This window comes from Trachymyrmex septentrionalis, unplaced genomic scaffold (assembly GCF_001594115.1).
Source record: "Trachymyrmex septentrionalis isolate Tsep2-gDNA-1 unplaced genomic scaffold, Tsep1.0 scaffold7, whole genome shotgun sequence".
NCBI lineage: Eukaryota > Metazoa > Arthropoda > Insecta > Hymenoptera > Formicidae > Trachymyrmex > Trachymyrmex septentrionalis.
The window spans coordinates 3,708,768-3,723,527 of record NW_017305884.1 but is presented as its reverse complement, the minus strand read 5'-3'; the positions used below and the strand labels follow the sequence as shown (position 1 = coordinate 3,723,527).

Sequence of the window (14,760 nt, the reverse complement as noted above, 5' to 3'; positions counted from 1 at the left end):
TATATATATATATATATATTTTTTTTTTCAAGTCCAACAGCAAATAGCGTTCATTATAATGAAAGGCTTATTTAATTTAGATATAAAAATATTATTGGACATCAAGATCTAATTTCGACTGTATATATAAATACTGAAATGATAAAAGAATAGTAACAAGAAAGAATAAAGAGAATAAACAATTGAAGAAATAAAAATGACCGAAATGAGAAATAAATTTAATATTTATTACTGGCAATGTTTGCAATAGTTTTAAGCTACTTCCAACATATCCAGCTCTTTTTCTCAAAACTGATAAACGTATCGCAGAAATAATATTTCATAAAAATAAATATTCAATTAATTTCTCAATAAATACATGTCCAGTAATATGCCCATCTAAATTATTTATTGATATATATATTTATCTTATTTGTACTTTTTGCTCTAATTCTCTTATGGTTAAAATTAACTTCAAGGAAGAACATTACAATGTCTCAAAGTAAGATGCACTATAACATTTCGAAGGAAGTTTCAGTGTCAGATAAAAGACACAGCGATCCGGAGAAGTATAAACTTCTCAGGCTAAACTTTTAAAGATCCAAGAAGTACTTCTTATAACCTTCTTCAAAACGTCGTACCGACAAAAAATTAGTTGACCGCTGAACTTTCGGATATAAAAAAAAAAAAAAGGAAATAGAAAGGGAGAAAATCGAATGACTCTCGTTAGCTTCGAGAGTCTCTGCCATAATCTGCCATGGCTTAAGCGTGAGAAACAATGCGCTTGGTGGTCACGTGGTTTAAATGCTCCCGATAGAACAACATGTATACGACGTTTATTTCATGCGCACGGGATACACGAAGTGTAATTCTCCGGTAAGCATAGCGGAAAGTTCGACCGTAGGTCGAGAGATCCATTGTTCGAGAGGAGACAAAGACCACCCACCGTTTTCGTGCAATATCCATATCGCATAAGCACGCTTCGATCGCTGACGGAAATCGCGTTAAAAGATCATGTTCACTTCACAATTGGATAACAGCCGCTCACAATTCGGAATTACACACCTTTTACCTATAGATACTCCCCTATTTATATCGTTAGGTAACTGAATCTATAATCTGATTAACTACCCCCGCTCAAAAGTACCTTTTCTAAAATTGTAAATAAGAAGATTAAGCGATTTGCATACCTATAAAAAGACCACGAACAGCTGGCTATATTCAGCGGAAAAAGCGTTTCTGCAACCGTTGTCCGATTCTTTAATATGATTCTTTACATATAGATCCTGCGAGGAACTAAGGGCAAGACCAATTATATTAAAGAATTTGACAACGGTTGCGAAACTGCTGAACACAACCACTATGTCTTGACATTTTTTATAATTTTTTAGAGTAAATCTCACTCCAAAAAATTTAGAGAGAGAAGAAAAAAATAATACACCAATTCATTTTTCGATTCGTGAATCGAATTGACGACAGAAATGTGGGACATCCTAAGTAATTTTTTTAGACGACAATAGATCATTTACAAGATTCTGATGGAAATTTCCAAAATAAATCACTCATACATCGGAATCGGTTAAATATCAACGTGAAAGTTCGACAGAAAATGTTTCCAACACCGCGAGCGCGAAAAGGATTAATTATGCAAGAATTAAACGACAGCTGTGTCGCCGATGTAGTCGCGATACGAGTTGACCTAGGCCAGTGATAATAAATACAGGCGGTTTAAGCGCCGGACATTCGTCGAGGAAGGCAAAAGAAAAAAAAAAAAGAGACACCACGGGACCTCCAGTAAAACCGGCTTCCCGGTAGAAACCCTTGCTACCGGGATATTTCTCACCACGTGACGCGGTTTTTATTCTCAAAAGTGGTGTCTATACGATCCTCAGGGTCGGGTCCATGGTTTCCCGCCAAAACTTCACCAACTTCTGACAACCAGTCCTGTCGACTGTTCACGTTCGACTGTCCTGCAAACTATAAAATAAGGCACATATAATGCACTACTCCGCAGGACTCTTTTTAACCTTGAATAACCGGAAGATGACTACTTTGAAAAGCGTTGAAGGATTCTAAAAACTCGCCTCGACATTCTTTAGCAAATTCGTATTAATTCTTCTGTTGATGCTTCCATTTTTTCATTTTACAAAAAAATGCTCTAAAATGTAAAAATGAAAACAAGATAAAATCTGTACAAAATAGTTTTTTGTTGTTGAGACTGGGATTTTTTTTAGAAGTTATAATAAAATTCGCATAAAAGCATGAAGATTTTTGCAATTACAATTCGAAATAGAGAGAGAGAGAGAGAGAGAGAGAGAGAGAGAGAGAACCTAAAATAAAAATTAAATAAGAGGAATCCTATTTTCAAAGCGTATCGTAATGTCTGAATATTTATGTGAATTTATATACGTTTCTAATTCTACAAGTTGTGGTCAAAATATATTTCAGTCTTGAAACGCAATTATAATCAGAACTAATATAATGTCACATATTAAATTGACAAGCAATTTAATAATATTAATACTAATAAGCATTTTATAAAAATATTAACAAAATTAAAAAATTTTTCAACTATTTAAAATTCTATATAGATATTTAAGATTGAGAAAAAAAATTGCTATTTAAAAAAAATATTAGTTGACCCAACTAAATGCAACAGCCACGAGCTGTCAAGCAAATATTTGTTAATCCATATAAATAATTCAAATTACAAGATCCTGTTAACCTAAATATATAAATACTTGAATTAAATAAATAATCACTACGAACTAAACACATTTAGCCAAGTTAACAACATTTTTCTCAATATACATTAACAGAGAGACTAATATACAAGAATGACAGCTTTTTTTTTTCACAAGTCAAGCACATGGGGCGTAATAATGAATGAAACTCGCGATTCCAAAACACCGTGCACAATTACGTACATTTTTTTTGTAAATAAATTCAACTTAATACCTGAATTGTTCAGCAAATTCTATTATAAAGCGATACTTAAAGAGAAAAAAGAGGCCAGATACGCGTTAAAAATGTAAATATATAGTCACATTATTATCGCCGGAAGAATGACGCGATATGACGCAATTCGGCGGTGCACTCCAAGGCTCCCGTTGCATCGACACATCGATTAGCGCTAACATCTATTATCTCAGTTTCGTCGCTATATTTCAAGATACAGTCGCTATCGAGAGAAAACAAAAATAACGAGCCATTGGCTGCGTTTCTCAGAAAAAGCAGCTTTGCAGCTGTTCTAAAATTCTTCAGTACAACCGGTCTTATCCTTAGTTCATCACACTCTGAATATGTAAACCAATCATATTAAAGAATCTCACAACAGTTGCAAAGTTGCAGCTAAACGCAGTCATTAATTTATATTTCAGCAATATTTACTGTACTAAATGCCTGCAATCGCAACGAAGCAAATCTCGCTTATCTGGCTCATGAAAGTTGTCGTATCACATTGCGTGTATCGGCTCTAGAGATTAAATCATAATTTCTGGAAAGGAGAAACGCGGCTGAGAAATTGGAAACCTCTCGAACACAGACGGCGGAGTGCACAGGTCAAAAAAAGAAACGTACGTCTCGTGCAGCGTCGACAGAAACGATCCTTCGATTTCGCGCGTTGCACGCTGAAACGTCAATGGAACGCCGCGTGTTTATCGCAGTTTTATCATGTGGCTTTCAATGAGAGATACCATAGTACTCGCATCTTTACTACGTGGCACGGAACTTTTAATGTTCCATTGACGCGTACGGTTCTTTCCGTGGGACGGAAGGGAGGGATGAGGTTTTCTACGAATGGCGACACACTTTCGGTGCGAGGTAACTCGCGAAAACCACGCGTGCGTTTCTCGCGAAATGCTGCGAGAGAGATATTCGCCGCGGTGATATTTCTTTCAGGAAAAATAAAGGGCAAAGTTGAACATTTTAGGACTTTATTCCTTAATATTTACAAACTAGTTTATGACCGTCACAGAATTCCGTGCAATAAATTTCTAAAATTTTCTTGCGCAATATACCTCAAGACAACTCCTAGAAGTAAAGCACAAGTCATCATAACATTAAAATGACGTCACACACACAGAATAGCTACAACTTTGACTGTTAAAAGTCACTTTTCAATCACGACGCGATTGACATTTTGACGTCACTTTCGCGAGGTGACTTTGTTGCTCTGTTTGGGCTAATATTGCACTTGCACGAAATTAAATTTGTCGGTTATTCTCACGTAAAAATTCGCCCTTCGATTGGAATGCAAATTTATTGGGAAGGAATTTTCAGGGCAGAACTGAGTTTTGGAAAAAAAATACATAAATTTAAAGAACATCAGATACCTGAAATGAATGAAGGTCCTTTACAATGAAGAACGTATGGACCACCGTGAAGATCGTGGAAGAAACGGAAAATTCCACGCGGTAGAGTCTGGTTGAATTACTGGAATTCTGATTAGAAAATGGACCAACTAGAATTTTCTGATTGAATCTTTCATAATTACAGTGAAATTATCAGAATGCTAGTTAGATTCTAGTTAGAATTTCGCGCAAATTATACGGAAAAAGTGACCAGCATGACGAAGTATGACAATTTCAGCCAATTTGATCGAAGCCTTTTTTTTTCCGACACGCAACTCGAAAGGAAATCTACGTGTCTTCGATTTCGACGAGAGCCAGTTCTCCGACGAATGTGCGAAAATAATCGCGACGTTTCGTGACGACGAAAACGTAGCGGGACCGCCATAAAGGACGCTTCCAAACCTGTTTCGAGCATCCGGAACTTTGGAATGGAAAAATTATTTCCTGGAACGCGTAAATATCCAATAGGTACGCCTTCCATAGATGAATTAAGGATCGATCATAGCATAGGACAGAACGACGAGAAGAGAGAACAGAGATAGATAGATAGAGAGAGAGAGAGAGAGAGAAAGTGATGAAGGAGGCCGCGACGCGCATTTCGCTCTCCTCTCCATCGTTCTTTCTTCGCTCGCGCGCGCGACTATCTTATTAGGCGAAATGAAATACCGGCTGAACGAACGAACACGTCCGTCTGTTTGTCCGCTGTTCGTCCGGTTAAAACGATGGGGCCGAGGGCGAAGAGAGGCCGCCGGCTGCGCGTGTTTGTCGGGGCCCCTCTCACCCGACGAACGAACGAACAAACGAACGAACGAAACGAGCGTGTGAGCGAGCGAACGAGCGAGCGGACGAGCGAGCGACGGCGGCCGAAGGTGAGGACGCGGAGAAGAGTGGAGACAGAGAGAGAAAGAGGAAGAGGGAGAGAGAAAACGAGCCAGCTGCCGTCGCTACCGAGGAGCGGTTTGTCGTCAACGACCCTAACTGCTGCCGCCCGTCGCTCGGCGAAGCGTATACGCACGAGAAACGTATGCGTTCGCCGTCGTCCGTCCCGGCGGAGCGATCGGAGGCGAAAAGGCAGAAAAAGAGAGATGTGGTCGAGAGAGAGAGAGAGAGAGAGAGAGAGAGAGAGAGACGAGGAGACAAAAATGAATGGACGGGTGAACGGGTGGATGAGCGAGCGAGCGAGCGAGCGATCGATCGATCGGTCGGACAATCGGCCCTGGCGAGACGCAAATTGGCGGGCGACGGAAAATCGCGGGAATACGATAAAAGTGAGATTGTGGGAATCGCGCGGGTCACCGCGACTCGCCGTCGCCACCGCTACCGAGCGATTGAACGGCACTCCGCCGTCCGACGGGTAGCCATTTTGAGCGACTGTTCTCGCATGGGATGTCCACGGCGAGCTGTATCCGCGCGAAATGACCTCCGGCAGTCGAGCGGATGACGCGTAGATGACGTTCGATCGAGGACGACCTCCGTTGCCGACGGCCGTCGCCGAGTGACGCGACGGACTTCCGACGAGCCGAGAGTCACGACTTGATCGAGATTCGGATGACGCAGGCGAGTAAACGCCTACGACTGGACGTCGTGGCCGTTTGCCGACGGACGTGGTACTCGTTCCGACAACGTCCGCGTCGAGGCGGACAGACCGGAGCGTGCGGGAACGTCGAGGCCCGTGCGACGGGCAGCCATCTTGAGGCCGGAGGAGTCGGACGGGCTGCTTCTCGGGTTCCGTTCCGTTCCGTCCGCGAGGCACTCTCGCGCGTCGTCCAGGCGTTTTCGACGCGACATCGCGGTGATCGATGCACGCGCGTGTCCTTCTCCTCCACCGCCGTCGCCGTCTCCTCGCGATCGTCTCGTTTCCCCGCGCGGTCCCGGGCACGGCCCGTGGAAAAAAACGTTCCGATACCGCCGTACGATACCTCGTACGTCGGAACAAGATGCAGGGAACATCCCGATACCCCGAGTTCCTCCTTCTCTTCCCGTCGAATCGCGCCTTCTCGCGCTGCAGGCGGCTTCGCGACGACGGCGACGACGCTCCCGGTCCCCGTATGCATCGGACGAGTGACGACGGCGACGACGGCGCGTGGTTTTTCCACGCACGTAAGATCGGCCGCGACGGCCTGGGAAGGCGGGCAGACGTTTACCTGTACGCGGCGATCCCATCGATATATCCAGAGAGCACAAGGCGGCTGCAGGTTCACCGGAATCTACCGTAACACGGGATACGTAATCACGATCACCAATTATCTCGCGACAACGGCGTCACATTTCACACAAATCAACAAAGGTTACCCACTTGACAAAGATGGCGGTCGCGCGGGGGTTACACACTACGCGCACGCGGTGGGGAGTGCACTGCGCGCACACCGCCGCGCTCCTCCGGCTCGCGACGGCGGAAGCACGAAACACCGAATACGCCGTATAAGCGCCGTAAGCGGCACGCGTTCCCGTCCGTTCCCCTCCCCCCCCCCGCCGCCCCCCTGTCGGCCAATCCCAATGCGGCGTCTCACTCGCGTACACACACCGCGATGTACGTACTCATGTACTCGCACACCACGCGCTCTTGCCAGCAATGCTAGCTCTTGCGGTGTGATCACATGGCGTCGTACCGAGTCCGACCGAGTGCGAGATCCGACTCCGGTCCGAATGCGTGACGTATATGTTGCGCGCGCGCGCACGTGTGCGCCACACATGGAAGGGTGAGTGCACGTATGTTACGTCGCGGGACGTCGTGTGTTATTAATGCGTGCATATGCCTCCGGCCGCGAGTAGCGTTCTCGTGCGATCGGGCGCGTTAATACTCCGACTTGTTACAACCTGAGAAATTAGGAGACAACCTAGGGTCTCTCGGCGTTAATCTAACCTTACCCGCGGACGATATTATGCTCCAACCACGTGCCAGACTGGCAAACTCACGATGACGTAATATCTATTCGACATCGAGGAAGAAAGGATATGAGGAGAAAGGGGAGAAAAGATTGATGATTATTTCATATATGTGTACATCATAGACCCAGCATTGTGTCCGTAGATTGAAGCTGAAAGTTGACAACTTAAAAAGCCAGTGGCTTTTATAGAAGTAATAATATCACAGGACATCATCATAACTTTATTTGTCACTTAATCAGGGAACACATCGAGGCAAGAATAAGTTAAAATGATTTTATTTATGTGATCATGAAAGTCAAAAATAATGATTTTTTTTATTATAAAATTTGACTGTTTATTGAATAAAAATTAAATTATTTTGATTTTTTATCAACTTTTGTGTGTTCCTTGGATATAAGTTTATTTTTTAATAACAAAAAATGATGATATGATGACATTGCTAAATGCATTCAAAGTGTAGATGAACAGTGAAAGTTTAGCTGAAAAGAATATACCTTGAGACAGAATGATAAACTAAATATCAATTTGTTTTATATATTTAGGCAATTGTATTTTATGTATCAAATACTATAATCAGTTTTATTACTTGAATTATAAAATACATAAAACTTTATTTCAATCTTTCGCGATTTTAAATACACTTGTATTGCAAAAACTAGTTTTAAATAAAAGTATTTCTAATATATGCCCAGCCCTGTTTATATATTTATAAACTTATTTACTGCCAATTTTCAGCTTCACCTTATACTATATAAATATAGTAAAATTTGATCTACAATATGTTGTTGATCTATTCATATAGATAGAATACAAGAGACTGTGGCTGTTTTAACAATGAAAGCAACTTTGTAACTGTTGTAAGATTCTTTAATGCAATTGATTCTTGCACTTAGTTCCTCAATAAAATGTATAAACTAATTTTATATGTATTAATTAATTACGATAACTGCGTGCAACAGAAAAAGCAGCTTTATAACTATCGTAAAATTCTTAATATGATTAGTTTATACCGTTTATACATTTAAATCCAAAGGAACTAACGGCCAATCAAAGAATTTTGCAACAGTGCGAAGCTGCTCTTTCTGAACACAACTCTATTAAAGAATCTTATAATTACAATTGCAAAACTGTTTTTTTTTTGGCTGAATGCAGCAATATTCAAAGGTTCATTCGCGTCGCATGCTCAAACATGCTCCGTTGAAGCATGAAGCATCCGTAGAGCACGTGGATCGAGAAATAAATTATTAGGAAAAAACATGATTTGCACTGTATTTTCTTCGCAAAAAAAAATAATAATATTGCACTCACAAGGATATGTCACAGTATATACAGCTGTCGATGTCCTTTGTTTTTCCAGACTGAAACTTTCACACGTGCAAACGGAAAAACGTGAAATTCTGTTCTCGAACGGAGAAAGATCTGGTCGGCCGGTTGCGAGATGCACTGACATGCGCCCGACTGTACTGCACAAACACACTGTCGGTCACACGTACCACGTATACATGTATGTGTGTATACACTTATTTACTAAGAAGTTGCAACACTTTTTTCTCGAACTCACCCCTTGTTCGTCTAGAGCAGTTGAATGTAAATTATTAGATTGAATATAAGTAAGAATCAATCGCTCGATGAACAGGCTGCACTCCGAAAGCCTACGTCGAAAAAGAAAGTATTGCAATCTTTTAGTAAAGGACTGTACACACAGCGGTATGTGTATGCGCCGCGCGCGAAATACGAATCTGTACAAGTCCACGACGCGTGCCTGTGCGTGTGCGTGTGCGTGAACTCGCGTATCGCGCGCGATACTTTAACGGCGATACTGAGCGATACCGCGTGACGAAAAGCGAGACCCATTTCGCGCGGCAACGGCAAATATGCGGCACAATGGCCGCCCGCTTCTCGATCAAGGCGACAGGCGTGCGTCCGATGACCAGACGACTCCGACGAGTTCGACGAGTGCCACGCAACGCAGCTGAGAAAACCGGGAGAACCGTCGCGAACGACGCTAACACGACGCGACAAGACGCGACAGAGATGCACTGCGATGTCTGAACTCGTTGGAGATAATTGTTCCCCCTTTTTTCTCTCGGCTGCGATCGGCACCCTCCCTGCACTTCTCTCGCGTCGTTTAAAATTCAGAAGGCTAATATTAACCCTATTAAACTTTTTTTTAACTTTTTAACACGGTTCATATCTTTCCTCCATTCCTCTCCACATTGCGGAATGAAAGACGATGAACGAACTGTCCGGGTTCAGCTAAAAAATAGGCCCATTTCATTTGTCGTACGAAAACAAATTTTAATTGCGCCAATTGGCTACAAAAATAAAAAAGTTCTCGAGTTTCTAGGAATTCTCTATTTCGTAGGTACTCAATCAACACACTTAAGAAATTTGTCGTACGACAAATGAATTATTAGCTTAATGGCTGCGTTTCTCAGCAGAGAAAGCAGCTTTGCAATTGTTGTAAAATTCTTCAATATGATTGGTTCATGTATTTAGATCCAATGAGGAAATAAGGTCAATCATATTAAAGAATTTTTAAAACAGTTTGCAAAGCTGCTTTTTCTGCTGAACGCAAACATATATTGCTAGCGAGAGTGATTCACTTGCCAATCACAGCAACTTCTGCGAAGGGAGTTTTTTTTTATTTTTATTTTTTCTAGCGCTGTGATTGGCTTGTGCGTAATTGCCTCGTGTGTAATTGATATACACCCACTGCCATCAACGTACAGTAAAGCTCGTTTTTTTTTAGCTGAACTTCTTGCAGCTCACTTTTTTCTTTAATTCTTTTTTCATGTTGAAGAGAAAAAGAAAAGATGCGAACTGTGCAAAAAGCTGGTGCCCGTTTTTACTAATGCAGAGTTTAATTTTAATCTTGGTTCAATTTAACTCTTCATAAGAATTAGAAAAGAGCAAGTTGTGAATCAAGATTAATCTTTCATTGTTGAAATCGAGCCTAGAAACAGAACAAACTTTTAATTTTAATCTCAGTTTAATTTACTTCGTATTTTTATCCAGATTTTCTTAAAACTTTGAATTTTCTTAGAACCAGAAAAAGAAAAAAAGTAAATTCGATCGAGATTAAAATTAATGTACATTAGTAGAAAATGACAAAATGAACAATTCAAGTAGAACATAGGAGTCATAAAGATGTTATGACCTTATTTATTACATAAAAAAAAAAAAAAAAAAAAAAAAAAAAAAAAAAAAAAAAACAAACGGACAAATAAACGAATAAATTTATATGCTGCTAGGCTTTCGATGCGGAAAGTTCCTCTCTGTATAAAATACACGTGGATATATTTATCGTAAATGGAAATCGATAACTTAATTTAAGACGGTCACGTAAAAGCGACGGATCCTTCACGTCAATCTAACATTAATCTAACTTGTACCTCTGTATTTCTTTATTCGTAAAAGAAACGAGGAAGCACGATTGTTCCAGAAACAAAACCGAACACTAATATCGCGATCGAACGATACGTCGTAAACTCGCTCCACCGAAAGGTGCTATACGACAGAGGAAGGTGCTGGATTAATACGACACTGCCTGGTGCAGCGAGTGTGACGCGCGTTACTTCTGTTTATATGCAAAACGCACAACGTATCCAATGCAATTTCGTAATGAGATTATTGATTTTTTTTTTTAAGAACCGTCCATCCGTCCCGCCCGCCCCCATCTCATTCTCTCTCTCTCTCTTTCTACCTTGCCCGCTCGATACGTCTCCGTCCCGCTCCAAACTCCGCAGTTCGGCCGCATATCGCACCGCGCACGACGCACGCGTGCAGCGTCTCGCATAATTGAATACCCTGCACTCCCGGACGGTATCGCCCGTCCAGCGGCCGCGTATGCGAAGCTAACCGGCAAATTCTCGGTATAATATCTACATACCTCGGTGATTGTATTGATTTTCCCCGACAGTATGTAAATTAACGTACGGCGACGTAAGTATGCGCGAGGGAGAAATTCTGCGCAGTTCACGTCTCTAGGCGAACACTCGTGAAACGATTTAGGTTTAGATTAAATTTTAATCTTGGTTTCAGCTTATATACACTTCATCCGTTTCTAATTTTTAAAACAACAGAGGGTAAAGAGTCGAACTGAGATTAAGGTATTAGTGAATTCGGTCACTTGCATTACACTGGATTAGTGTATATTAACAATTGTAAGAGTTGCTATATATGAATGTAGCAAAATTAAATGCAAAAGCATATAGATAGTTTGAAGAATTAAATACTTAATAATGATATTATTAGCAGAATATACGTGGGCAGTCAGTGATTTTTTAAAAGAAGAATATATATTGAAAAATAAATCAAATTTTAATAAAAAGTCATCAAGTTGCCCGTTAAATGTCAAAGTTAATTATATTATCACTTATTCAGATTACTTTGAATAAAGTAGGCTTTAACGTATTAATCCAGTGTAGTGCGAGTATCCGAACCATTAATTACATTTAAACGGTGGAAACGGACATTAATTTCGCAGCCCTGTAAAATGATTTATGATCTTATTAATTCAACAAGAATTTATTGATTTCTTTTTTTCTTTCTCCGAAATTATGTCGTTAATGCGCTTAGATTAGCAAAATAGATTAAATAAATTTTAATAATACAAATATTTTTATAATCTTGCAGCTCGAATTTCACTCATAATGTAAAGTTCAAAAGGTAAAAAAGATAGGGATAAATTCAAGGTAAAAAAAATTATTAAGATATCTAGTAAGTACACGATTTATATCCGCTATCACATTTGTGCCAATCAAGACTGGAAGTTCGGTTTTCCCTCGTAAGTACATCCGAACTTCTGCACGATCTGCGTTGCTGCCCAGATGCCGCATTTTATACATGTGTCTATGTTTTTACTTTGTATAAGTTGTGCTAGAAAACCTGAAACAATTTATCCAGTCGATAAAAGTTAAGCTTTCAATTAGTTTTCTTTTTATATCTAATCTCTTTTATTGTCATTGTATTTCAATAATATACTACGAGAGCGAGCGTGGCAAAACAGATAGCGTACTGATCTGTTATGCTAGAGATTACAGGTTCAAATCCCGGTACAACCAAAATATTTTCATACGCTCGTATCTCCTTTCGGAAGGAAGCGGCAATCCACCGAGAGTAATTTTGTCAAGAACACTTCTCTAACACGTCGTTTGGAATCGCCGTTAAACTGTAGATCCCATATGACTGTGTACAATCAGTGTACCACAGGCATATAAGAGAAGTCACCACGCTCGGCCACGAGCAATAAGATCAAGAAGAAGAATCTCAATAAAGATATCATTACTTATATGTATCTCAATGAAGTTATTATTTGTTATTGTAACGGCGATAGATCCGTACTCACCACCGACAAAAGCATCCCCGGCGGCATTAGTATCTACAACTTTCTCCTCTGGCAGTTTTATAATAGGATACTCCGTCACAGTGCCATCCTTGGCTAAAAGCACTGCGTCAGTACCCTGTGTTATCACGACGATCCTTTTCCTCTTGTTATTTATCTTATCCATTTCCGATATCTTCAGCGCGATCTGCCTTCGGTCCGTCGCATTAAGATTGTTGATCTTTGCAAACGTGTCCGCTTCTGTCTCGTTCCCGAATAAGATGTCCACGTAGGGAAACGCCGCTAGCATCGGCTCTTGGAAGAATTCGCATAGAAACGGTGCGCTGAGATTCATCATGAACATTTTGTCGTTTTCGTAAGCGTGTTTGGCTACTGTTTGTATGGATTCGGGACTGACCGTTAAGAAAAATCCCTGAAATACAGAATAACGAATTTCATGAATCATTTTACTGAATCGCTCTTTCATATATTTAGATATTAGGAAATCTTTGCGTTTACCGATATGTAGATGTATCTCGCGATATCTATTAGTTGCTTGTTTTCTGACTTTTCGATATGTGATTGTGAAAAGCAATTTGCCGCCGCTAAATTGGCGCATAGGGAGCGTTCTTTTCCGGTAATGAGCACCGCACACGTCCCAGTCGGTTCCTGATCGGTGTATTGATAACGAACATTTAAACCATCCGCCGTTGCCTTATCCTCCAGAATCTCGGAATATTTGTCTTTACCGACACAGCCCATGTATGTGGTGATTTTCGGTTTTTGCAGAAACCACTGTATACGTTGATTATTTATAGTTTGACTTTTGCCCATTTTTACTAATGTAAATTAATCTCAGTTTAACTCTTTTTATCTCTTTCTAATTCTAAAAATTAGAAAAAGATGAAAAGTAAATTAAACCAAGATTAAAATTATCTACATCAGAAGAAGAAATAAATTTAAGATTTTCCTTCTTTTACCCGCCAAATAAATTTGGCAATGTCCTCTAAATTCTTTAAAAGCTCACTTTAAAGAGTGCAAATTGAGCCAGTCTTTTTTAAGAATGGCTCAATTTTTAATCTTTAAGACTAAGATTTATTCTAAAAGTTTTAGAGAGTGAATAATAATTTTTTGTGATTCTACCTACTTGCGCTACTCTCATAGTATTCTGCACAGATCCACCCGCAGTAAATTCAGCATTGTATAAGTCAATCAGCTCATCATATAAAGGCTTGTGTTTTTCTTCAGCAAGAATGGCATTGTTGGACTTCAGACCATATTTTTGCAACAAGTCATGATTAACATATGCTGAAATATCCAGGAGAGGATTTCCCATACCCAACAGCAAACCTTCTCTGAAATGTTCATTTGATAAAATTTTTAATACAATTTTCATCTAGATCAGTCTACAACTTATGCCCGTTTCTACCAATGTAGTCTAATTTTAATTTTAGTTCAACTAATTCTACATCTTTTTCTGATTCTAAAAATTATGGCCATTTCTATCAATGTATTGTAGATTATTAACTTAAATTTCGATTTAATTTATTCTTTATCCTTTTCTAATTCTTAGGACTAGAAAAAGATATATATATATAAGTAAGTTAAACCAAGATTAAAAATTAATCTACATTGAAAGAAATAGAAAGAGTAAATTAAGCACAGATTAAAGTTGATCTATATTTGTAGAAACGGGCATTTAAATTTTAAAGGAAAGCAATCCTAGATATTGCGCAATTTTATTAATAAAAAAAAATTTCCTGAGGAACGGCGATAAGATAATGCCAAACAATTTATTATCTCCGAGTCAGCTCGATAAGAAAAGCGATATTATTGAGGAAATAATAAAAACGCATACGGCAATTTCGTATTGCGATGCCATTTTGAAGCAATCGCATCGAGCTCACATTGTTCACAACTCGGTGACGAAATCGCGTCTATGAGAATCGACCTTGAGGATTACATAACCTGTATCTTTCCTCTTGCCGGACGCAACTAAAATTTCCACGAGTCTGACGTCGTTAATCGTTCATGCAATTTTTATAATTGAAACAAAAATTATAATATATGCACCATTCTTTGCAGACAATCCTCTTTTTTCGACAGCGAATTGGTTGTCATCGACGATCGCCAGTAGTGGAGTACATATATGCGGCATGCCGAACTTAACCTTGTCACGTAATAAATCCTGACTCATAACCTCCGAAGAAAATT

General features: G+C 39.9%; 2 protein-coding genes across 6 annotated transcripts in view; both read right to left on the bottom strand.

Annotated features, from left to right (window-relative positions):
• LOC108753511 (histone acetyltransferase KAT6B) overlaps positions 1–6,730 on the bottom strand; it is a 23,815-nt gene extending 17,085 nt beyond the window's left edge. The window contains exon 1 of one of the 4 annotated variants that reach the window (XM_018495116.1): positions 6,476–6,730. The gene's annotated coding sequence lies outside the window, so the exon portion shown is untranslated. Of the gene's footprint in view, positions 1–3,369; positions 3,387–4,733; positions 4,753–6,475 lie in introns of those variants that run through there. The other 3 variants (XM_018495119.1, XM_018495117.1, XM_018495118.1) reach the window with 3 other exon arrangements.
• A 5,048-nt stretch (positions 6,731–11,778) lies between these two features.
• Positions 11,779–14,760, bottom strand: part of LOC108753514 (adenosine kinase 2) — a 3,478-nt gene continuing 496 nt past the window's right edge. Inside the window, exons 1-5 of one of the 2 annotated variants that reach the window (XM_018495136.1) lie at positions 14,620–14,713; positions 13,694–13,901; positions 13,066–13,341; positions 12,571–12,979; positions 11,779–12,110 (exon numbers count right to left, since the gene is read on the bottom strand). In XM_018495136.1, the coding sequence (XP_018350638.1) occupies positions 11,983–12,110; positions 12,571–12,979; positions 13,066–13,341; positions 13,694–13,882 (1,002 nt within the window). In that variant the 5' untranslated portion in view covers positions 13,883–13,901; positions 14,620–14,713 and the 3' untranslated portion in view covers positions 11,779–11,982. Of the gene's footprint in view, positions 12,111–12,570; positions 12,980–13,065; positions 13,342–13,693; positions 13,902–14,619; positions 14,714–14,760 lie in introns of those variants that run through there. The other variant, XM_018495135.1, reaches the window with a different exon arrangement.